This window comes from Vanessa cardui, chromosome 1, assembly GCF_905220365.1.
Source record: "Vanessa cardui chromosome 1, ilVanCard2.1, whole genome shotgun sequence".
In the NCBI taxonomy this organism is placed as follows: Eukaryota; Metazoa; Arthropoda; class Insecta; order Lepidoptera; family Nymphalidae; genus Vanessa; species Vanessa cardui.
Window position 1 is genome coordinate 2563160 of NC_061123.1, and position 24106 is coordinate 2587265.

Sequence of the window (24106 nt, forward strand, 5' to 3'; positions counted from 1 at the left end):
CGTTAAATGTATTAACTGTTAAGTTTGTTTGAGTTAAATTCTTTTTTTAAATTAGACAATGTCTTACTTGTAATCAATGTCAGATCCAGCGATTCCATAATATTTGATCAATGTTTTACAATTAATACAAACGTTCGTTTTGAGACTTTTAGTATAGATTTATGTTAACTTAATGCATAGGCGGAATATATTTTTACGTATCATTGGTTCGTTAGCTAGGAAGTTTAGGAAGTTGCAAGAAATATGGATACTGCCTTGGTTTGGAAGTGGAAAGTTAGCAGCAGTGCCACGTTGGGCCCTTGATATCTTCGTCCTGGTTCTGAAGTTATTTTGCACTTGTATTATGGCTGTTGCACGAACCCTTATTCCTGAAAGTATGAAAACTTTGCATGGAGAAACTATATTGGTAGGTAACTGATATTGAAAAATTGTGATAACCATCATGATTGAAGAATTAGAGCTAAGTTCTTATTTTCTGTCATTTTTATGGTAAGGTAAGACAAGAATATTATATCGTGATATTGAATACACTTCTAGGTAACAGGTGCAGGTTCCGGTATAGGCAGGGAGCTTGCGATTCAGTTCGCTGAGCTCGGGGCAACAGTCGTGTGTTGGGACAAAGACGCCCGAAGAAATAATGCTGTCGTCGACGAGATTAGAAAAAAAGATGGAGATGTTAGTTTAATTATCATTATATTGAAGACAACTGTTGGGCTTATGATTTTTATATTATGTTTACATTCGAATGTGTTGCTCATATGGTTAGAACACGTGAATGTTGACCGAAGATTGCAAAATTCACTTTTTTCATCAATATTAATTTAACTTCATAACAAATTGTTTAATTTGCGTTAATTCATCTCGTGATCGACAGTGGAGGAAAACATTGAACACATAAGGAAATGTGTAGAACGAAAATTCACTACACAAGGTTGTGGAATAAGCATCGGCACCTTATTCTCAAAATACGAGCCTGGCACCAAATATGTAAAGATGAAACAAGTATAGGCTGCAGGTCATTGACATTACTCGTGCTAAATATATTCACCATTTCTATTTTAAAAAAACCGTAGGACCCGAATGTAACTCTGCCTCTAGCATACTCTATATCAAATTTAATGTTTGCAGATGTTTATGATTAAGCAATGTCCACATTTTCATATTAGATAATTATGCCGAAATATTTATTTTTGTGGTTCTAGTGCTTTGGCTACACAGTAGATGTCACAGTACGTGAGCAAGTGACGTCAACGGCATATAGCATTCGACGACTTGTAGATGTAACTATGGTTGTCAGCAACGCTGGGGAGCTGACGTTTGCCCCACTAGTGCGTCTTAGTCCAGAATATGTTGCAAAGCTAATCGAAGTTAATTTGCTGGGGCATATTTGGGTAACCCATTTTCTATTACAGTAACCCATGAAGGGTTTAGACATGTCTCTGATAAGTCTAAAGTTTTGTCGTTTTCCAAAATATCTTGTAGGTAATTCAGGCGTTTTTACCAAGCATGTTGGATCGACGGCATGGGCACATTGTTGCTATCAACTCTAGTGCAGGTCTTATGCCCTTTGTTGACATGGTGCCTTATTGTGCTGCCAAATCCGGATTAAGAGGTAGCATGGTCATTTGAGTTTCATTAAAAGAAAGTATATATATATATTATAATAAGAAAACAATTTTATAATCTTACTTCTACCACCATTATAAAATCCAAGAGTTATAATCATACTTTTCCTATTTTTATCTTTCTTTTAATATTTTAATACAAAAAAGGTTTCATGGATTCCTTAAGTGAGGAACTCCGCCTAGACACATGGACAAAGGACGTCTATACCACTTCAGTTTACTTAGGAACTGTTTCCACTGGTCTTTATCCGACACCGTCCCATCGCTTTGTGTCGTGGTACTCAGAAACATCAGCTAAAGAAGCGGCGAGGATTATAATAGCAGGTACCTATGTAATGTTTAGTGTCAAACAAAAGGGTTGGCCTTTTTGCAAGTCAGTCTGGGCAAGCATCCGCTCATTTTATATTCTACCACCAATCAGGATTTTTTTAGTGACGCTAATGACAACGATAGCGAATAGCGACATCTCTCCGTCAAAGCCAAGGACAAGATCGATTAATTACTCAAAGCAAAAAAAAAAATCAAAATTAGTACATCCATTTTGGAACTACAAACCACAGAGTGACATCTGAGTGGGTCTGTTATGAGTATGAGTTACAAGAATTTTGGAGAAATATTGTGTCCGATATAATTTTTATTGATTGAAATAACGAATTCGTTTTTAAATGATCAGAAATAAGCATCCTAATTAATATTGTAAACATGAGTTTAAGATTTCTTTTGGTATGATTTCTATTGCTCATCTGATTATCATAAAAAAAACGACGACCTCCGTGGTCGGGTGGTGTGTACACCGGTTTTCTAGTCAATGTAGATTATCATTAGTTTTCTATGTTTTCTTGAGTCTGGGTGCTTGTGGTACCGTCATTATTTCTGATTTTCCATAACACAAGTGCTTTAGCTGCTAACATTGGGATCAGAGTAATGTATGTGATGTTGTCTCATATTTATTTATTTATTTATGATTTTTGTCAAACACTTTGAATAGAAAAGGACATGGGGTACTTAACGGGACGAGTCTTTCTCGCGTGAAATCGCTATTGGCATTTGGTTGTTGATTTTATTTAATGCATCGTTTCTTTTCAGGAGTAAGAAAAAACAAAAAATGCATTTGTGTACCTACATTGATGAAGTTTTTGACTGACCTCTTCAACTTTATGCCGTACAGAATAAGAATCATTTTCACGGACTTCTTTAATTTTGGCCATAGAGGCTGGTTCTGTTTTTGCTAAGAAAAACTCAATTAATTATATATTATATACTGTTAGTAGTTTAATGTTTTATTTCATATGTGTTTTTCTTATATAATATGTTGTCATTAATAATTACTGAAAGTACTTAATTTCTTTGATTTTGCGATTTTGTTGTTCTTCTAATCGTTGAGAAGTTTAGCATAAATTGCATATAATAAAATATATTATTAATAGTTATTAACTTTACTGAAGTAAACATATTGAAATTAGTAGTTTAAAAAAGAAAAAAATTAAAGACATTTGCATAGATATTCCTTAATTTTTATCAGACTTATCTGTATATGACAATGTATATATTGACTAACTATTAATAATTATAATAAACAATCAAAATAACATCTAACATGATCTTTAAATGTTCTGCTGTTGAACTAAGGTAACCTCTCTGTTTGAGGAGAATTTTATTAAACTTCCACACTGATCCACACTTTTGATTATTAACAAATTTTTATCAACACAAAATAAAAACAAAAACACTAATTAAAGTTAGTGCTTTGATTAGGAATCAATTCGTTCTAATATCTCACTCTCTCTCTTTTTATAAATTGAGCAATCTATATAATCTGATAGTAAAGAATTATTAAATAGTAGACAACACTTAGAGATAAATTAATTAAACAAAAAAGCTAGTGAAATATATATGATTTTTTTCAGAACAATAGTAATAACATAATAGTAGCAGCAATTAATGCTAGGTGCACCTATGCTTGCTTAGTTCATAATTGTTAACAGACTGACCACATTTGTCACACATTGCCATTTCGATGTGCTCTATGGCATGTTGATCTCTTGCCTTTATATCTGAAAATCCTCTGTGACATATATGGCACTTGTGACATTTTGGAGCATGTTGTAATGAATGCCGTTGAAGAGTTGCATGTGACGCAAAGCTCCTTCCACATGATTCGCACAGGTGTCTCTGAGGGACTTTGATTTCTGTATGCTTTTGAACATGACTATATATAGTTTTGCGGTCTTGTGATGTGAAGCTGCAGACTTTACATCTAGAACAAAATTGAAATTTTTGTAATCAGAAATAGATAAAATTGTTTATGGTTTAACAGATTATTTTTCAAGTAAAACGTAACTATTTGTAAATAGATTTCCTCGAATCTTACATTGATCTTTATGATGATTTTTTAGTTTAATAATCATAAAAGTAAAGTTTCACAGATAGTTGTTGTTATATAGAAAAAAAAGATAGATAAAAGACACCTGTATAAGATATTATCAGGATTATCATGTTGTTCTTTTCTATGATTAGACAATGCTTCATCACCAGTGAATGTATGTCCACAAATGTCACAGACTCGCTCTTCTGACTTCAATACATGTTCCTTGGCATGCTTGTACAGTTGGAATCTTTCACTGAAGGTCTCCCCGCATTGCTTGCAAGAATAAACAAAACCCATTGAAGCGATGTGATCAATTTCACACTTTTTACAATGAGCTATAAGTTTTTCTCTCGTTTCAAACTGTTTCCCACAATTACAAGTCAAAGGTGTGACGACACTGTGTGTGAGCGCATGCTGTCGCATCTTCTGTTTTGAGTCGAACAAAACGTTACAGTGGACACAAGTTCTTAAAGCATTATCACAGATGCTTAAATGATGGGACAGTTTTTGTATGCTATCCAATTTAGCTTTACATGCAAAACAAGAGAAAGATTTGTCTATATTTTTTATTTGTTTGCTTGGTTCTATTTCTTTTGATAATAATTCTTTAACAATTTCTATGTCAGAGTCTAATACATCAATGTCCATATTAATGGGCTTACTGAGTGATTCTTTTTTCTTAGGACTCGGTATTTTAGTTAACTTATTATTTACAGGTTTCACTGTTTCGGAGCCCTCAGTTCTATCCAACATATTGACTATAGATGGTATGTCCTCCTTACCCAAGTTATTGAGATATTCCTCAATGTTTGCTGTGTTATTGAGGAATTCTAGGAGGGAATCGGAATTATATTCTGAGTCTGGAAGTGGTTGAATTTGAATTTTGTTCTCTGTTGATTTTTTACTTTTTTCTTGAAGAGAAGATTCCAACCAATCTTGTGAACATCGGGCGTTTAGTTGAAAATTGTAAAATTCGTTCAACTGTGATACGCAGGTTTCGCAAATTAACTTAGGCAAGTGATCGTTAACAGCTACGTTGATTGGTAGGCATGATTTGATGTGTAAAAAAATTGTCTGGTCTTCTACTATTGAAACATGCCTGGATTCCGTATCTAAGCAAATACGGCAACAGTTTTCTATGTTATCATTCATAGTAAAGTAAATATTATTACTTATACGTCCGAGAAAATAATAAATATAACTTATTTAAATGGCCTAGTGTTTACAATTTGAATTTGAAATACATTTGACGTCTGACATCTCAAGATCGTCCTATCGTCCGTTAATTTCCATTACAACAACTGAAAACAATAATTATCAAAGTGATATTATGTAGTAATATTTTATAAATAATAATATATACCTACTATCCAAAATGATGTGTGTCGTAATATATATCTATAATAAAGCATATCTGGATCGATTCTCAAATTAAAATCAAAAACGTTTCAGTTATTTCCAGACACTACAATTTACTGTCAGAGCTTGAAACAAAATTTGACATTTCACAGTTTCAATTTTATATTTTGCGCAAAAGCTAGTTATATATTTCGCGTGATTTAATATTTAAGTCGGTTAGTTGGTTACACACATACCAGGTCATTGCACAAAACCACTAATCTGATGTGACTGAAGGGATAAAATATCTCGAATAGAGTTCGCTTAATGCAGTGAGATATTAAATACTGTTTTGTTTACAAAGTTTGTTGGATATGTCTACGAAAGAAGAAAATCCTGGTTTGGAGGCCGAAGAATCTCTCCTGTATTCTGCTAGGCACGGAGAGTTATCTGTAGTAAAAGCTCTTTTAGAAGCTAACAAGGAAGGAAAATTAAGATTGGATATAAACTGCAAAGGTAATTTTGAAACCTTAAATACGCCACCCAAAAAAATATTGTTAATATTTAACTCGTTTACGATTATTTATCATTGCAATATTATAGAAATAAATATAATATTTTCTTTAGAATGACTAAGCTTCAATAATAGTTATAGGCTACCATAATATTAGGAATTAAAATCAGTTAGATTTATACAATCAATTTTGAATAATAAATATTTAAAAATAGTTATAAAATTTAATTTATATATCCTGTTTGTAGGGTTTCATATACAATAAGGCCTTGTTATTTTTCTTTTCAATGAGACACTTGAAACCTTAGAAAAAAAAAAGTCCTGGCTGAAAGTTTTTTTTTAATAATAGTAATAATGTTCTACTTCTTTAAAATTGACTATGTACAGCATTTGTGTAGTATTTGAGTTAAAAATTATAATCATTTACTCATTTATAGGTAAAAACAAAACCAATTTAGGTTGGACCCCTCTCCACTTAGCTACATATTTTGGCCATGCGGATGTGGTGGAAGTACTGCTGGATGCTGGAGTGGATGTAGATGAGGTCAACGACACTGGTGACACTGCTTTGCACAAGGCATCGTTTATTGGGAACGAGGTTAGGTTTAATCAAGTGTAAACTATTTACCATTGTATGTTAAATCAATTGTTCGGAATGGTCGAAATAAGCAAACCTTGGTGTATATATTTTGTCAATGTAATTTCTAAGTGATTGAGTATTGTTTAAATTAATAAAAAAAAATATATAAATCAATAAAAATATTTTATTAAAACAAATTTAACTGGAAGTAATGGTCTGTCTGTCTTTTTTGAGGATTATGTTTAGAAAATTTGGTTGTAGGACTTTGATTGTTTGGTCTGGTACCACCCACTCAACAAATATTTTACAGCCAAACAGTGGTACTTCAGTTAAGATTAAAGTTTTCTAGCAACTAGGCTACCTCGACTATTTTTATAATTTACAAAAATTTCATTTTATTTATAGGAGTTAGTGATTCTACTCCTGAATTACAAGGCAGATGTAAATATAATGAATGGGGAAGGTCGGACAGCAGCAGATGTGTGCAAAACCCAGGATGTACAGAGATTATTGGAGGCAGCTGGCCTCGCAGAGAGGAGAGACAGGGAGAGGAAACTATTGACAGCTGCTAGGGAGGGACGGATTGAAGAAGTACAAGAGTTGGTCAGTATTGATGAAGATATTCACATATGTATAAAAGGGCATATCTAAACATAGTATGGTTTACAGAAGCATTTTAAAAATTCAAGTAAAGCTTGAATTAATTCCTAATAATAAAGTTTATTTACAGTTAACACATGAATAAATGTTTTCAAGATTACCAATTAAGTGGTAGCTTCATTTAATTGTTAAATGACGATTCAAAAGTGCTTGTAAAAGCTCACTTGAATAAAGTTTATTTTGATTTTGAATGAATAGAAAAGTTTTTAATCGAATTAATTTTTAAAATGTTAAAGTTACTTGGCTTTAGAGTGAATGCCTTTATATATCATTAAAAGATTGGAAAAAAAAAGTATTGTGCTTTTATAGTTAAGTGGATCGAGTCCCCCGAATATAAACTGCGTGGACGCGCAAGGGAACACGTGCCTGCACTGCGCCGCCTACCGCGGGCACGCGCGCGTCGCCGTGCTGCTACTGCAGAATGGTGTCGACACCACGCTGCGGAACAACAACGGTCTGACCACATCCATTCATATATAACTTATCTGTATTGATAAAAAGATCATCTAGACACGCGGTAGCGTGTCAGCCAAGTTCAGGTAACAGAACTGGCGTTTAATATACATAGTCTATTGAAACAACATGAGTAAAGATATTATTGTTTGAGATCTTGAATATATGAATAAATAAGGTATTATGGATATGTAGTAAACTTTTGAAAGCGTTTTGAATATCGCTATTGAAACAAAACCTTTGGACAGTGAAAGCTTGGCGATATATTTCGAGTTGTAATCAAAAATCACCGGTTTAAATTCATACATAAACATAAAGGAAAGTACACCACAGTCGGGGTAGAAAAGGTTCGATCTCGAATCTATTTTCGAGTACTCAGCATTAGCGATAATCTGCTTTACCGATTCAGAATCACATATTGCATTGTATATCAAATCATACAATGCAATATGTGATTCTGATCTGCTTAGTTTCAAAAGGTACTAAGAGTTTAAGACTCGATAAAGGAATGAATTTGAAAACTGACGATGGTTTTCTTACTGTGACTGTACATAAGTAATAATCTCAAATCGAGAGGAAATTTGCGCGTTTGGAAGTCTATCATATTTATATCAAAAAGCTACAACTGTAGCGTTATGTAGTGTGTAATTGTGTACCACTGGTTGTGGTCGTTACTTGGCTACTGACGTGTGCGCGGGCGCAGGTCAGCTGGCGATCGAGCTGGCGCGCGACGGCGACATGCGCGAGGTGCTGAGCGTGCGGCCCGTGCAGCGCCTGCAGCGCACGGCGGCGCGCTTCGAGGGCCCGCTGCTCAAGCGCTCGCGCTTCCTCGGCTGGCGCGCCGTGTGGGTCAGTACTCGCTCTCCACTTTATACTTTTCACTTGGTGGTAGGGCTTTGTGCAAGCCCGTCTGGGTAGGTACCACCCACTCATCAGTTATTCTACCGCCAAATAACAGTACTCAGTATTGTTGTGTTCCGGTTTGAAGGGTGGGTGAGCCAGTGTAACTACAGGCACAAGGGACATAACATCTTAGTTCCCAAGGTTGGTGGCGCATTGACGATGTAAGGAATAGTTAATATTTCTTACAGCGTCATGGTCTATGGGTGATGGTGACCACTTACCATCAGGTGGCCCATATGCTCGTCCGCCAACCTATTCCATAAAAACAAAAAAACAAAAAAAACAAAAAAATCTGTCAGGACTCGCCTTCGTACGATGAACTTTCCGACCTTCAAACTTCATTTGCTGCAAAATACTTTTTTTTTTTAATTATGGATTTTATATGTGCAAAGAGGACACAGATTATTTCGCCAATGTCACGTGTGATGGAGAAGACCCGATGGAGATTGAACGGTTGCAAAATACTTAATGTTAATATTGCGAAATTAGTATATTATTGTAAGACGACATTCTCAATGTCGTTCAATGTATATATATATATATATATATTGTTGGAATAAACAAGCAACATTTGAGTCAAGTCAAACAACTTTCCTTTAAAAAAAAAAAAGGCGGGAGTTTCGTGGTTGACACATTGAGATGGCGAATGTAATTATTACGGTGTAATGTGATTATTGATGGTTATTTGTGTTAAATGTTTTTCTATTGTGGTAGATTGATTGTTATTTTAAATTAAAGATAATTGTTTTAGAGGTTAACCTACTTCCTACTTATAGTTCTAAAAATATATGAATAATATTAAATAAAATAGACCCAAACCTGGAGACTTATTAAGACTATCAAAATAATTTTCATGCTTCGCCTTCTTTTTTCTTTGATAGAATGAAACGTTTAAATATTTACAGAGTACAGATTAAGTTCGGTGACGCATGGCCATATGCAAGTGCCGTGTGACTAATAATTTGCTAATTTTTCAACCTATTCTAGGAAAGCAGACGATCAAATGCTCCTGACAGTAAGTTTTTGCCCATTCATATTGGCAACGTAAGAAGTGACACTGTAATTTGACTTGCTCATTAAACTTCAATGGTCCCTTTGCTAAAATAAAAAGCACATATCACTAATCGCTAATTTATTTATTTGAAAAACGTCGATTATATGTTTTCCATTTGCTATGCTATAATATACACTGAACGAGTACTTACACTTTGCGGTTATGCAAACAAACAAATACCGATAGATCACGCTTGGGACTTTGCAAAAGTAAAATATTGTCACGGAAAGTAGGGTAAATGTATGGATTTGCTAGTGTTTCAATAAAATAAAAAAGTAAACGTCATAATTGATGCCAACAAAACTATTACTTTTCTAATGTAGTTTCTGTGTAGTAGTAACCGGTCTTTAGTACCGAATCTAAGTCCAAGTATCAAATATAAAGTAATTGTCCCTCAGGCTGTCCTCCAGCGTGGAGTTCTCCTCTACTACGGATCAAGAGCAGAAGCGGCTCGAGAGGGCGGTCGCTGGCGGGACCGCAAGTACTTGGACGGCGCGAAGTTCACAGCGCCGGACACCGAACCCGCACTCATCGTGATCGCCTTCAGCGACGGAGACAACCATCGCCTCGCTGTGCCGCAGGGAGGGAATATCTCCGCTTGTAGACAGGTATAGTACGACACAACTTAGATGTCGCATCGGCAAAATTCGTAAAACCGATCACATCCGAGTTGAGTACGCTATCCCAAATTATCAATATTTATTTCTCATGCGAATATGATCTTTACACAAACGTAATAACTTGCAATATCATATGACCCAATATATTCGTCAATTTGACGCGTCGATTAACGATTTACATGCACTTGCTTTCTCTGACGCGAGAATCTATAGCGACCAATAGCGTCGAATGGCGCGATAGGGAGCTATTTCTATTGGTTGTGTAAATCGGCAGTAATCGGTTTTATTTTCATTCCATTGTATTTTCAGATGCTACATCTAACTTGTGTCGTACTATACACAGTTGCTTGAAATAACGTTAATGATCACTACGAGTAACGTATTGTCTTTCTTGTTATTATCTGTACTAATATTATAAATGTAACTTTGTCTGTCTTTCTGTCTGTCGCTCTTTCGCAACCAAACTTGATGAAACCGAATTTTTGATGAAATATGATGTGAAGCAAGGTGAAGTCCAAGAAAATACATAGGCTACTTTTTTTGCCTAACTCCTGATAATAAATATAAAATAAAATTTTGGACCAGGGCTGCAGCCCTGATTCGAAATATTTACCGACTTCCAAAAAAAGTATAGGGTTCTTACGGGGTTCCATGGCGTCCCCCACCATAAATTTACATGAGACACTATCCGTTAATGATACGACGAAAAAACATAAAAATCAAACTTGGACCACTTTTGTGCTGCAGCCCTTATTGGACATATTTATCGCTATTTTAACTATAGAAATCTTACACTCAAACGAACCTCAGATTTACTATTACCATAAATTTTGCTTATAGGTCTGCTATATTAACTATATACTAGAAATAGTCCTTGATTAATTCATCTTTATTAAGAAGCGCTATTACAAATAAGGTCCAACTTTAATTGTTATTCCATAGTTTAACAACTGCTCCTATAAAAAGCGCCATTTTCATTTCATACATCCATTACTAATACCACAGATTAATTATTATAGTATTTCAAGGTCATAGTTGTTTATTGGTCCTTCCTCAATCCTGTGTTTGATTGACTGTATATTTTCACATTATAAAATATGAATTAAATATGATTATTTGTTTCTAGTCATGGATAACAGCGCTAAAAGAACACATCGCGTATTCCGGTCACTACCTGTGGGCCGGCGCCGGACCCGACACCGCGAAAGAGGCCACTGAGGACTTGGAAGACGAGTGCAAGCCGCTGGGTAAGTAATCCGCTGTGACATAAACTCTTCTCTTACTGTATTCCGATACTAAGTAATTGTGAAAAATATGCCTAGAAGATATTGCAATATGCAGGGTGCACCCTTTCTCAAACATTGACCGAAATCAAAACCAGAAGTGTCATCTTAAATATATAACTTAGTTATAGTTAAAATTTTGAAGGTATTTTCGTTCATTAATTTAAAAATGGTTTTTAATAGAACCTCTTTTTTATGGTATAGGATGGCGGACGAGCATATGGGCCACCTGATGGTAAGTGGTCACCATCACCCATAGACAATGACGCTGTGAGAAATATTAACTATTCCTTACATCGTCACTGCGCCACTAACCTTGGGAACTAAGATGTTATGTCCCTTGTGCCTGTAGTTACACTGGCTCACTCACCCTTCAAACCGGAACACAACAATACTGACTACTGTTATTTGGCGGTAGAATAACTGATGAGTGGGTGGTACCTACCCAGACGGGCTCGCACAAAGCCCTACCACCAAGTAGAAGTAGTAGTAGTCTCTTAGAACAGATACGTTATTTTTCAAACTTGGGAGTTCTGTCGATGTTTTACTAAGAAGGGTCCGTGTCGCAGGCTCGATGCAGGACGCGCTGACGACGGCCACCAACAGCCTGGCGCTGCTGGACACGCAGCTGCGCGAGTGCGGCGCCATCGTGGCCGCGCTCGACCGCAGCGTCACCGTCGGCAACTCGCTGCACCACTCCGCCTGCATGGTGCGTGCGCCTCTAAGCCTCCAACGCCTCCAACGCCTCCAACGCCTCCAACGCCTCTAAGCCTCCAACGCCTCCAACGCCTCTAAGCCTCCAACGCCTCCAACGCCTCCAACGCCTCCAACACCTCTAACGCCTCGCACCGACGACATCTCCAAATATGCTTTTCATGAACTTATAGTATGACACAAATTAGATGTAGCATCGGAAAATGCAATGGAATGAAAATAAAACCGATTACTGCCGATTTACACAACCAATAGAAATAGCTCCCTATCGCGCCATTCGACGCTATTCGTCGCTATAGATTCACACGTCAGAGAAAACAAGTGCATGTAAATCGACGCGTCAAATTGACGAATATATTAGGTCATATGATGTTACAAGTTATTACGTTTGTGTAAAGATCATATTCGCATGAGAAATAAATATTGATAATTTGGGATAGCGTACTCAATTCGGATGTGATCGGTTTTACGAATTTTGCCGATGCGACATCTAAGTTGTGTCGTACTATACTTATAGAATTGTACTGTGGTGACAACTTCAAATGTTATACAAATCACTTCCGTCTATCTCAAGGATATCAGACCATGCTTAAAATATGATAGTGCACAAGCGTGTGCAACAAGCACAAGCCCTATTTCTACTACCTCACTCTCATAATCCGATGGGACGGCAGGTTATATTATATCTTTTATTTTATATCTTCGTGGTCGAGTGGTGCGTACACCGGTTTTCATGGGTACGCCACTCTAAGGTCCTGGGTTCGATTCCCAGCCGAGTCAATGTAGGTTATCATTTGTTTTCTATGTCGCCTTGGGTCTGGGTGTTTGTGGTAACGTCGTTACTTCTGATTTTCCATAACACAAGTGCTTTAGCTACTTACATTGGAATCAGAGTAATGTATGTGATGTCTCATATTTATATTTATTTATATATTTGATTGACACCACCTAAGTATTTTTTTTTTTTTTATTCTCATTTTAAGAGCTGAGTCACTTAGGTGACTATGTTGCTCTGGTAGATTTCACAAAACATTTATTATAAATAAAATAAAATAAAAATAAAAAATAAAAAAGCCTTTTATTCCATGCATAAATTTAGATATTACGTTATACAGTTTTATTTATTTTTTTAAAGTTATATAAAAATAAGGTTTTGAATATTTAAGTAGTAACAATATCGAATTTGTTTTTTTTTTTAAATATCTAATTTTTGAATTTATAGATAAAGTGTTTCTTCTTGAAAAACTTGTTTTTGCATGGACCCCTCTCAGGTGAAGGCCTCCTCCAAGGCGTTCCATTCATCTCTATTCTTTGCTGTTATTAACCAGCTTGTCCCTGCGATCTTTTTTTATGTCGTCCTCCCATCTTGTGTAAGGTCTTCAGAAGTAGGATTAGCAAGATAAATGTTACATATTCCCATCGATCTATCTGTTAGTTGTGCTAGGAGGGGTTCGCTACGAACACACTCCAATAAAATGTGGTATACATCCTCTACAGCACCTAAGTATTTGAAACAATTGTAAAAGAGTGCAGTTCAGTAGGTAATTGATTCCCATAGCCCTTGTGTGTTTGGGCAGCGCTTCCAGCACGCGTGCGGGTCGGGGCAGGCAGCACTGGCGGCGCTGCGTCACTGCGCCGCGCTTGTGGCGCAGGCGCGCGACCGCGACGCGCACGCGCTCGCACGGGAGGTACGCGCTAAATTCTTGGTGGTAGGGCTTTGTGCAAGCCCGTCTGGGTAGGTACCACCCACTCATCAGTTATTCTACCGCCAAATAACAGTACTCAGTATTGTTGTGTTCCGGTCTGAAGGGTGAGTGAGCCAGTGTAACTACAGGCACAAGGGACATAACATCTTAGTTCCCAAGGTTGGTGGCACATTGACGATGTAAGGAATAGTTAATATTTCTTACAGCGTCATTGTCTATGGGTGATGGTGACCACTTACCATCAGGTGGCCCATATGCTCGCCCGCCAACCTATAACATAAAAAAAAAAAATCACGCCAATGAAAACGGCTAATCGAATTCATTTGTTAAATAATTCCTAGGAGCCTCCAGTCCTCATGTTGTTCTAAGGACTTTAAGGAGCATTAAATTGGCATGTTTCTCTTAAATGGGGGATCAGTTCAAATTTATTTACCAGACTTGTTTCCGAGGAATAATCGTTTTCACCATCGTCACAGATAAGGAGAATAATTAGTGCAAAAGATTGTTTATCCCCATGAGGTAGCATTATTGTTTCTCTTTGTAGCTTTAAATTCAACATGAAGATATTTATGAATCGTAAGCAAAGATTAACTAGTACAAAACGTAACATAAACGTACACAGGGAACAATAATGTCAGGTCTGTCGTGCCGATAAACAGTTTACCGGTCCAAATTACTTAATAAAAAATAAAAACAATGTATGTATATAGCAATACGTTCGTCTCGCAGATCGAGCGCAACCGCGTGCTGGAGGAGGCGCTGGCGGCGCTGGCGCGCACGCACCACGCGCTCGAGATGTCCGTCGCCGAGGAGCTCACCAAGGTCAGCGCTTTTTTTTTTCTCGCTGGAAAAACGCTTTACGCGCTTCCCCCACGTGATGGAAAGTGGGGGGGGGGGTGTCACCCCGGAGCCCTGGACGCCGAGTGCGCCCAAGTACGCCGGGTTTACCCACTAAAAAACCAGCGGTACCCTCTCCGTCTTTCGGCGGGCGCCACGGGATCGCTTACGCATGCTACCGTGACGCCCTGACGGTCGGCCCGCCTATGCGGGCCTCCAACTCCTACGGGGAATTCCCGGGGTACTGGGACCAACCCTGGTCCCTACGGCGCCTATTGAGGCGGGGGGAGAAGGTGCGCGTAGCGCCTTTTCCTCCTCCCCGGTCGTCTTCTGCGGAGCGAGTCGGCGGCGGCATTATTTTCCCGCTCCCGCTCCGCGGCTTCCTTCTGCGACATAACACTTTCGCAGAAGGAGCGCATCTCTGACCAGCACATCTCGCTACTGAGCATGGCGTTGATAACGCTCGGTAGCGAGAGGTCTCCACCCATAGTCGCCGCAAGGATGTGCCTCTGCAGTGCAGCTGGCAGCGCTGACCTTGGGGACCAAGGTCAGCGCTGCCACAACGAAGCACGTTATTATTCGAATGAATATTTTAACACAAAATTCGACTAATTATATTTGTGTAGTGTTGCCATAAATGTGTTTACTGTTCAAAAATAACTTTCATCGTTATATTTACTCTATTTCAATCATAACAGATAAATAAATAAAAATTTGATAGTAAATTGACGCCATATTATTGGGCGAGGACTTGATTAATTGTTGATTCACTATGAAATTATCGGAATTTTTAAAGTAAAATAAAATGCAAAATAAATAGTTTAAATACGTATATCTTTATCTATTTCCAATGAAACAGGCTATAGATGGATGTATATACAAATTATTAAAATAGTTTCTTTATTTACAGAGTAAACGAAAGAAAAAGGTCTCCCAGTCGACGAATGACTCAAAAGAAAATTTCTACGACGTATACGATGGTAAATATACATGTTAATAAAACTTTTCGAGTCGACATGGCTCAGTGGCTAGAACGCGAGCGTCTTAACAGATGATTCCAGGTTCAACCCAGGTAAGCACCACTGAATTTTCAAGTGCTTAAATTGTGTTTATAATTTATCGCGATGAATAGAAACATTCTGAGGAAATTAGTATGTGTCTAATTTCAATGGAACTCTGCCACATGTATACTCACCAACCTCGTTGTGGATATAGCTTAAAAAACCTTCTCAAGTAATAGGAGACCTTAGCTCAGCAGTTGTATACAGGCTGTTTAATTTAATAACATTTTAATTTTAACATGCTGTTACCTTTTTAAGCTGATCTGGTATATTTAATGTTTAAATGTTAATTGCGTGTTAATTTACATATATTACAGTATTATTCTCCCTGAACGATTTATATGCACATGTTTATAATAATAACACAAAATGAAACAAATTTAAACTTAAACTATGGTAGGGGATGGTAACTCCATTAACGATGACTGTGCAACTCAAGCAATGCTTTGAAATGTTATTTTCTTCAATGGTTATTATATTAGCTCAGTCTCCCTTAAAGATTTTACAAATATAATGTATAATGTATAATGTTTATAAATATTCTACAATCTTGTGTATCGAGAAGACATTATTTAGATTCCGATGACGACACCCTGGTGACGGCGGGTCTGTCCAGTCCCCTCGGCGCACTGAGTCCCTGGGGGAGCAGTCCCGACCTCACGAGGAGGACTCCAATCGGCAGCGTCGACGGGGATGGTAAGATATTGCAGTTGTCGTCGTTGTCGTTTTAATCTGCAAGTATACGTCACGGTAGCATGCGTAAGCGATCCCGTGGCGTCCGCCGAAAGACGGAGAGGGTACCGCTGGTATTTTAGTGGGTAAACCCGGTGTGCTTGGGCGCACTCGGCGTCCAGGGCTCCGGGGAGTCCCACACACCCCCCCACTTTCCATCAAGTAGGGGAAGCGCGTAAAGCGTTTTTCCAGCGTAATAAAAAAAAAATGATCTGCAAGTGAGAGTCGAGATGGCCCAGTGGTTAGAATGCGTGCATCTTAACCGATGATTGCGGGTTCAAACCCAGGCAAGCACCGCTGATTTATGTGCTTAATTTGTCTTTAAAATTCATCTCGTACTCGGCGCTGAAGGAAAACATCGCGAGGAAACCTGCATGTGACAAATTTCATAGAAGTTCTGCCACATGTGTATTCCACCAACCCGCATTGGAACAGCGTGGTGGAATATGTTCCAAACCTTCTCCTCAAGGGAGAGGAGGCCTTTAGCCCAGCAGTGGGAATTTACAGGCTGTTGTTGTTTGTTGTTGTTGATCTGCAAGTATAGCGGGAGACACTTCGCAGGCGGTGAGAGGACGCCCACGAACGACTCTCGTCTGGAACTCAGCGGGCGGCTGTCGGCGTCGTCGGGCTCGCTGCAGTCGCTGGGCACGCTGGTGTCGCAGGGCGGACACGTGTACCGCAACGCGCGCCCCTACGCGCGACACGGGAAGCCCAGGTACCCCCCCCCCCACACACACACGCACGAGTGTACGTGTGTGTGTGTGTGTGTAGTGCACTCTGCACACTCATATCCTCTACCACCTAATGACAGTGGTAAGGTTAGGTGCTATCGTTTCGTATAGTGAGCGATATGGGACGAGAATCTGGTGAGTTATGCTGCATATGTAAGTTTTAAAGCTGTCGTTGTTTCACTCCGATGACACGTTAGAGCTGGTATCTGGAAACAGAAGAGTTTACCGAGCTTGCAGTGGCATGTCGACGTTAAGACTCGAATTTCCAGGTACGTGAAATAGTTTTGGTCTAAGATGGACTTAGATTTGGTCGCAGGAGCCTCAGAGGAGCAGTTCGAGCTCTTAAATCGATGACCACTACAAAGCGTCTGATTGGTCCTGACGGGCAACATTCGTTCCTCATTCTTCTCTCAAAGCCCATAGAAGGATCGCTCCTGTGGCATTGTAGTTGTTCAGAGGGAATATTAATCACAACACTTATTATTTCTCATTTAGATTCAAGACATTCTCTTATACATACTTTCTTAGTACTTCAATAAAGACGGATATGCAATTCTGTTACTTTATATTTAGCATTTCTAATTTAGTTAAGTTTTGTATTGCTTTTTAAATTAAAAATCCAATTATTTTTTATTTATTTTTTTAAATTATGTTGTGTACTATTTTTTTAATCGTCTGTGTTTAACTACTAGCCTTTGTGTCATTATAGTAGCGGCACGCTATGATGGCCGTTTTGACGTTTCATGCCCGCTCATGAAGTTTCGTATTTAATAAATAGTTACATCAAAGGAGCAAATTGTTGTTCTTTATTGTCAATAGTGACGTGCAGTTAGTCATAAAATTTATCGAATGTGATTTCTAAACTACAAATGTTAATAAAGGACGATTCTGAAATAAATGTGAAAATAGATAATATTTTAGAAAATGAACTTATAATTAATGTGAGTGACGATAGCAGTGAGAGTGAAAGTAGCAGTATGGACGACTTCGATTAAATATAGCCACTAGTGTTTTTGGTTTTTTTTTTGTATCAATTTATTTCTTGTATGTAATGTGTTTATAAAGTTATTTATTCTAATTCCAATTTTTGATTTAAATTGATTTCGTTCGAATATATTACTTAAACTAATTTAATATTTTTTTTATTAAACCTTTTTAATCAGATACTACTTGCAACAAAAACTTAAATTAAATTACTTGCAAAAAAACAAAGATTTCAATTATTATATCGATAATAAATTTACATTTCACATCACTTTTTTAATGTGTCAAAACGGCCATCGTATCTTGCCGCTAGTATAAGTTTGTGTGAAATGTGTTTCATTTATTTTTATTGTTTACTTTAATTTTATTTTGTTTTGTTCCAGTTCGGAGTGGTCGTTATAAACTCTGTCGAAGTACAAATTTTACTTAAGTTTTTTGCATTTAATCAACAAAAGCGCAAATATATATTTTCATATTTTATACTAAATCAATTTTTAATCTGTGACAATGGCGACTGCCAGCAATAAAACTATTATAGCGAGCGATATTTGTGTAAAAAAACAATATTATTACTTAATTAACTATTATAAAAATGACTATGTGATATTTTGTGCTGATGGTCATAACTTAACAGGTTATAATAGATCACTCAAATGTCGTATTACTTAAAAAAATATATAGAATAAGGATGTTAGTGCAAAAAAAATGTTTATAGTATATGTAACGAAAGGCGAATTTTTGAAGGCAACATTAAAAATATTTGTCTCAGGAACGGTTCGTATAGAGTTCTAAATTTAAAAGTGAACATAAAAAAAGCAACTTCAATGCCGACCAAAACTATCAGTACACATTAATTTATTAGATTTTTTTATTATTTGTAATTGAATACTAATTTCGATGTGCATTTAAAGATTATAACAGTATTATTTATACATATTGCAGAATGGAATCTCATTTTAATGTTCGTATATTTTAAATTTCGAAAGTCAAATCTCCTTTAAATTACATTCTGAACACCAATGACATTTTGTATCTAGCATCGATACATTATCGATTATCGAATACCTGTCTGTCATTAGGTTGTAAGTCAACAAAAGTGACAGACTTATATAGCCTATTCCAGTTTAAGAAGAAAAAGATAAAAAAAGCTTAGATTTACATATTTTATGCGACTTGCACACACAATATTGCTGAGCTATTAATTCATCTATACTGTGCACTATTACAGGTTTATGATGAATATATTTATAATGCAACACTGTACTTAACTACTTATATCCACTTTCATTTTATCTTCAATGCGTTAGTAATAGTTTTGTCGACGTTCAAAACGATTTTTTTTTTTCTCATGTCCATAAAATTGTCAATGGAAATTTTCAATGGATTAGACTATATATCTATTCGTTCGCGATCACGTGCCCCTCCACACAAAACTGAATTGTGCTCACAAGATTCTTAGTGTGCGTGAAATGTAATTCAATATGTATTTTTTTGCTAACTTTAGTCTTTTTTAAAGATGGCAAAAAAATTGATGATATTTGTTAAATTCATTTTATAACAATTAAATTATAGAGCGTGGAAAGGCACGTTGCTGGTGAATAGATAAGCTTTTGTTGTCTTATGATGAATTTAAACATTGAAAAAATTTAATACATTATATATAAAAACAAGAATATGAAAGCGAGTAGAACTGCGAAGCACAGGTATACTAAAACCTCAAAAACACGCTACATCTTCTGGTATAAGTTTTATATATAATCGGTTTTTTTTTCAGTTATTAGTTACAAGACACCAACGCTTTTTCTTTTATACTACAATTAGTTTTTATTTATTTTATTTATATATCTATAAATTTATTGAAATAATAATTATTAACATTAAGTCCTTTATTATATACAAATATGAATTAAAAATAGTTATTGTATAAATCTCGACGTTGAATTATTCCTATACTCTGGGCAAAAACTGACCAGCCTCCCCGTCGCTGTAATTACAGTTTTGACATTCATACTAATGTTGCTAAGAGATGACATGTCTAGAGATAAAATGTCATTGTTATAAACATTGATTCTCGTTTGAACTTATTTTGATAATTCGATAATTTAATCTATACGGACGGACGCACGCACATATGTCGAATATATACTTAACGTTTCCAATGAGATAATCTGTTTGGTAGAATAAATGTCAATTTCTTGCTCAAATTTTTAATAAGACCAGGCTTTTAACTGTGTCTATCAATATTAGGAGGGTATTCGCCAAGTCTGTTACTTTGAAAATTTATTACAAAGAATTCTAAAACATTTTAGGACCAAAATCAAATGACAGGTCTATTGGTTGTAATATTTTAAATTATGTTTTGACAATAAGTGATTAATAGTTCGGCAATTTTATATAATATAATAAAAAAAAAGTCGTATTTGTCTCTGTATATAAAATATTCTTAAGAAAACATTCCAAAACATCAATACGACTTATATATCTGCTAATTATTTAATTTGACAGCATGATTGAAATTAATAATAAATGGCAAGTACATAAATAAAAAGAACTGTCAATAAAGTAAAATAGTTTAGGTGATGCTGTAACTTCATCTAATTAATAAATATATAATACTGAGAATATAACTAACGCATAATATTATGTTGAATACTAATATATATTATATACTATGAAGTTTAATTTAAATAAGCAAAGGAAAATCTGTGACTCAGAATCTTCTCGTTTTAAAAAACAATACGCACAATAACTGCAGTACCATATAAATGTGATGATTAGGTGCCATTTTTATTGAATATATTTTTAAATGTTTTAGATTGGATTAGCGTTTGAATTCTTTTATATCTTGATTGGCTTGTGTTGTTACGTACCTGAGTTGGGAATAATGTGATAAATATCTTATGTCATAAGTTTTTTATTCGTTATTATTATTGTTTGTAGCTTTTATTGAAATGATTGGATATTAAAATTATTATATATTTTTACCCTTTTGTTTTATTTATTTTTTTATTCCAATTTTCCAGTAGTAAATCCATATACATTTAAATGTCATATGTATTTTTAAATTAACCCCTACGATTTGCGAAGAAACTTTAAATAAAATACTTATGCTTAGAATATTTAAAAAGTCCGCATTGTGAAAAAAAATTCACCGACCTAATAACGAAACAGAAAAAGGTGATTCATAAACGACAACATAAATAGTAACTATATACCTGCAGTATTTCAAGAGATTTTCCGTGCCATTATAGTTGTACGTCGTACTGTCAGTCGGTGAGAGGTATTACGCCCCACGATGGGCGCCACAATAATTTCTGTGGTGTGGGGAGGGGATGGTGCCCACTTGTCTCGCCCGACCGCTGCCAGTTGCGCTGCAGCGCTCGCCGCGTGCACACGTCTCTCAGTGTCTGCGAATATCACACATTCCACACATGCCAGTCGGATCGTGAGTGTCCATCTGGTTACGTAATTGGACTGCTGGCTTGTTTGATTGATGTGTCAATGTGACGCTTACACCTAAAATGCTATAGTTTTGATGTTGGTTTGTATTTAATAATCGTAATTGTATTATTTTTTTTCGTCCGCTTGTAGATTTTATTTTCTCACAGAAATCCCTTGTCTTTCTTTAAATTAACTATTTTAGATGGTTTATATTTAAAGTAAATCGATTGTTAGTAAAAATGAAAATAAAAGGCAGTATTAAAATTGACCTCATTCTAACGCCTCCAGTTGTAGGTACTGTAGATTCTCACGTCGAGGGACACATTTGCTCCATAAGTCTTTTAATACGTAGACGACATTTACTTAACCTAGAATGTTAATTCTACTAGAAACGTGTGTTACGTCAAAAGTACGTCTAGAAATTTACATGAATAACTTTAGGGGTTTAGTTGAAAGTTTGCCGTATTTTTTAATGATCGAACTAATATTATGTAAGAGCAATCAAATTTGTTTTCTCAGATTATTATAGCAAGACTGACATTCATATCAATAGAAGAAATATTTACTATATAATCAATATTTTGTTATATTGATAATATAAACGTGAAATTATTATGACAACGAACAGTTTTAGTGTTGCCATCTATTAATAGTATATTTTCAAATATCGATTTTTAATTATATGTCATTTATACAGTCATCGTTTAAAAATAAACAAAAGATTTTTATTCCTTTTCAGACTTGTGAATAGTCGTTTTATACCAGACCTTTAATAATTAATATATAAATGAAATTACTATTTTTTCTAAGTATTTTGTTATTCCTACTAGCGTTTTGCAGTTAATATAAGTCTGCCCAATATTAATTTACGTTGAGCGTAGTTACTGAAGTTATCGTATGTCGCACACGGGTGAATAGATAAACTGAGCTTATACGTAGTAATATTGTTTGTTAAACACCTACAGCGAGGTTTCAGTTTGCTGGTAAAGTTATAGATTCTATAACGTAGTCTTTGAAACACTAAGGAGTTTCCATATAAATATTAAAATCGTACTATAACATTTAGATAAACAATGAACATATATCATGTTCTCTATTAGATTGTATTCCAATTATAATATTTTAATATGTTAAAGCAATACGATAATCTATAAGGAAAGGAAGAATAGATAAGGCTTAGAGATAATTTACTATTTCAATCTATATTTTGAGAAGATACCGAATATAAATTATAATAAAATTCTCATTCGGACACTAGCAGTCGATCTAAATAAGATTTCGGAATTATTGGAACCGCATCTGTGACCTTTTACACTCGTCTATATCCTGGCTTACAGCCAGTTTAAACAAGTTGTTCGCGCTTCGTCTCAGCTTAGAACTTACATCTTGTTGCGCCATCTTTTAGATTTAGTGCCTTAAATATAGATTAGGTTAATACAACAAGTAAGCCATTTTTCACACCATGCAGCCACAGCTGAGCTGAATAAGATGATCAAGACACGATAAGGTGACTAAAGATCGAATTGAATGGAGTTGTATTATCAAAGTTTTGCATTTTAAATTGCATCTGCAAAATCCGCGTTAGAAATATTTATATTTATATGTATAAGAGGTAAAAATTTTACTCTTTTATTACGGAATACATATACATGTACGGATATGTTATAATTGACACAGTTAATTTGACATATACTTTTCTGAAAATACAAGATCTTACAAGATCGTGTGAATACGGTACTGCGGTGAATTTCAAATTATTTTTTACAGCGTAGCTTTTCAAATTACTCCCTTAATGTATAAATCAGTATTATACAGCGTTCGTATCAAACATCATACCAATTTACTTCGAAATGAACTCGTGTAACCGCAAATGAACAGTCACTAACAACTACAGTTCATTCGTGCGTTATTGTTGAATGCAAATAACGATCGTATAATATTAAACGCTTCATAATTTATCGTGACTAAATAGACTTTCGGGACGCACTGACGATTTTAATTAAATGAATGTCGATTAATTTCCGCGGCGTTGACTGTAATTAAAGCTGTTTTTCACGATTATAATTTTCTTATTATTTGCCAGAAACTGCGTTCTAAATTTGAAATCAAAATGTAGTTTGTAACATATAACATTAGGAACTCTTTTACTTTGCTTGTCACTTTGAGTCGTGATTAAATGTCATTTTATTTTTTTAATATCTTATTTTGAATATGAATTGAATATTGATGACGACTTTCGTAGGTTATTAGAGGAACTGTTCCATGAGCCCACAAGGTATTAAAATAAATAGAAATTTTAACTCAAAGATCAATCATTAAAATTGAAGTATTGTGTCATAAATTCTTCTCATTTTTTTATTTTGCTGTCGGTTCGTCGGAAACTATAATATAATAATATACGCAAGTATTCAAATTATTATATTACATTACACCGATAAGAGATCTTCAAACGCTAATTAGGCATCAATAGGTTTATTTTTAAACTGTAGTAGTGAAACCTTA

The 24106-nt window shown here is 35.6% G+C and overlaps 3 protein-coding genes across 11 annotated transcripts in view; 2 read left to right on the forward strand and 1 right to left on the reverse strand.

The window, feature by feature from the left end:
• Positions 1–157: 157 nt before the first annotated feature.
• LOC124530599 (17-beta-hydroxysteroid dehydrogenase 13-like) lies at positions 158–2895 on the forward strand. Its single transcript, XM_047104832.1, has 6 exons — positions 158–406; positions 538–675; positions 1203–1391; positions 1483–1612; positions 1773–1949; positions 2712–2895. Exons 1-6 carry the CDS (start codon positions 173–175, stop codon positions 2855–2857), a joined length of 1014 nt encoding a protein of 337 aa, XP_046960788.1. The 5' UTR covers positions 158–172; the 3' UTR covers positions 2858–2895.
• Positions 2896–3525: 630 nt separating this feature from the next.
• On the reverse strand, positions 3526–5357 carry LOC124529930 (zinc finger protein 2-like). The gene is made up of 2 exons (XM_047103876.1): positions 4094–5357; positions 3526–3882 (listed from the first exon to the last, which is right to left on the reverse strand). The coding sequence occupies exons 1-2, from the start codon at positions 5143–5145 to the stop codon at positions 3570–3572; spliced, it is 1365 nt and encodes a 454-aa protein (XP_046959832.1). The 5' UTR covers positions 5146–5357; the 3' UTR covers positions 3526–3569.
• A 158-nt stretch (positions 5358–5515) lies between these two features.
• LOC124529936 (oxysterol-binding protein-related protein 1) overlaps positions 5516–24106 on the forward strand; it is a 37322-nt gene continuing 18731 nt past the window's right edge. For 3 of the 9 annotated variants that reach the window (XM_047103895.1, XM_047103911.1, XM_047103945.1), the window contains exon 1: positions 21541–21700. Coding sequence is in view for 3 of the 9 variants with exons in the window: in XM_047103945.1 (XP_046959901.1) it covers positions 21699–21700 (2 nt within the window). In the remaining 6 variants the exon portion in view is untranslated. Of the gene's footprint in view, positions 5848–6282; positions 6444–6830; positions 7029–7394; positions 7540–8241; positions 8388–9893; positions 10104–11241; positions 11363–11967; positions 12108–13689; positions 13801–14547; positions 14641–15565; positions 15636–16292; positions 16413–17009; positions 17164–21535; positions 21705–24106 lie in introns of those variants that run through there. The other 6 variants (XM_047103890.1, XM_047103902.1, XM_047103952.1 and 3 more) reach the window with 5 other exon arrangements.

Bases quoted from the DNA above. Each gene is read 5' to 3' on its own strand.
- LOC124530599 (XM_047104832.1), top strand. From the start codon at position 173: ATGCATAGGCGGAATATATTTTTACGTATCATTGGTTCGTTAGCTAGG. The intron at 407-537 runs GTAGGTAACTGA...ATACACTTCTAG, and splicing joins TGCATGGAGAAACTATATTG to GTAACAGGTGCAGGTTCCGG. The intron at 1,950-2,711 runs GTACCTATGTAA...GTTTCTTTTCAG, and splicing joins GGCGAGGATTATAATAGCAG to GAGTAAGAAAAAACAAAAAA.
- LOC124529930 (XM_047103876.1), bottom strand. From the start codon at position 5,145: ATGAATGATAACATAGAAAACTGTTGCCGTATTTGCTTAGATACGGAA. The intron at 3,883-4,093 runs GTGTCTTTTATC...ATTTTGTTCTAG, and splicing joins CCTGATAATATCTTATACAG to ATGTAAAGTCTGCAGCTTCA.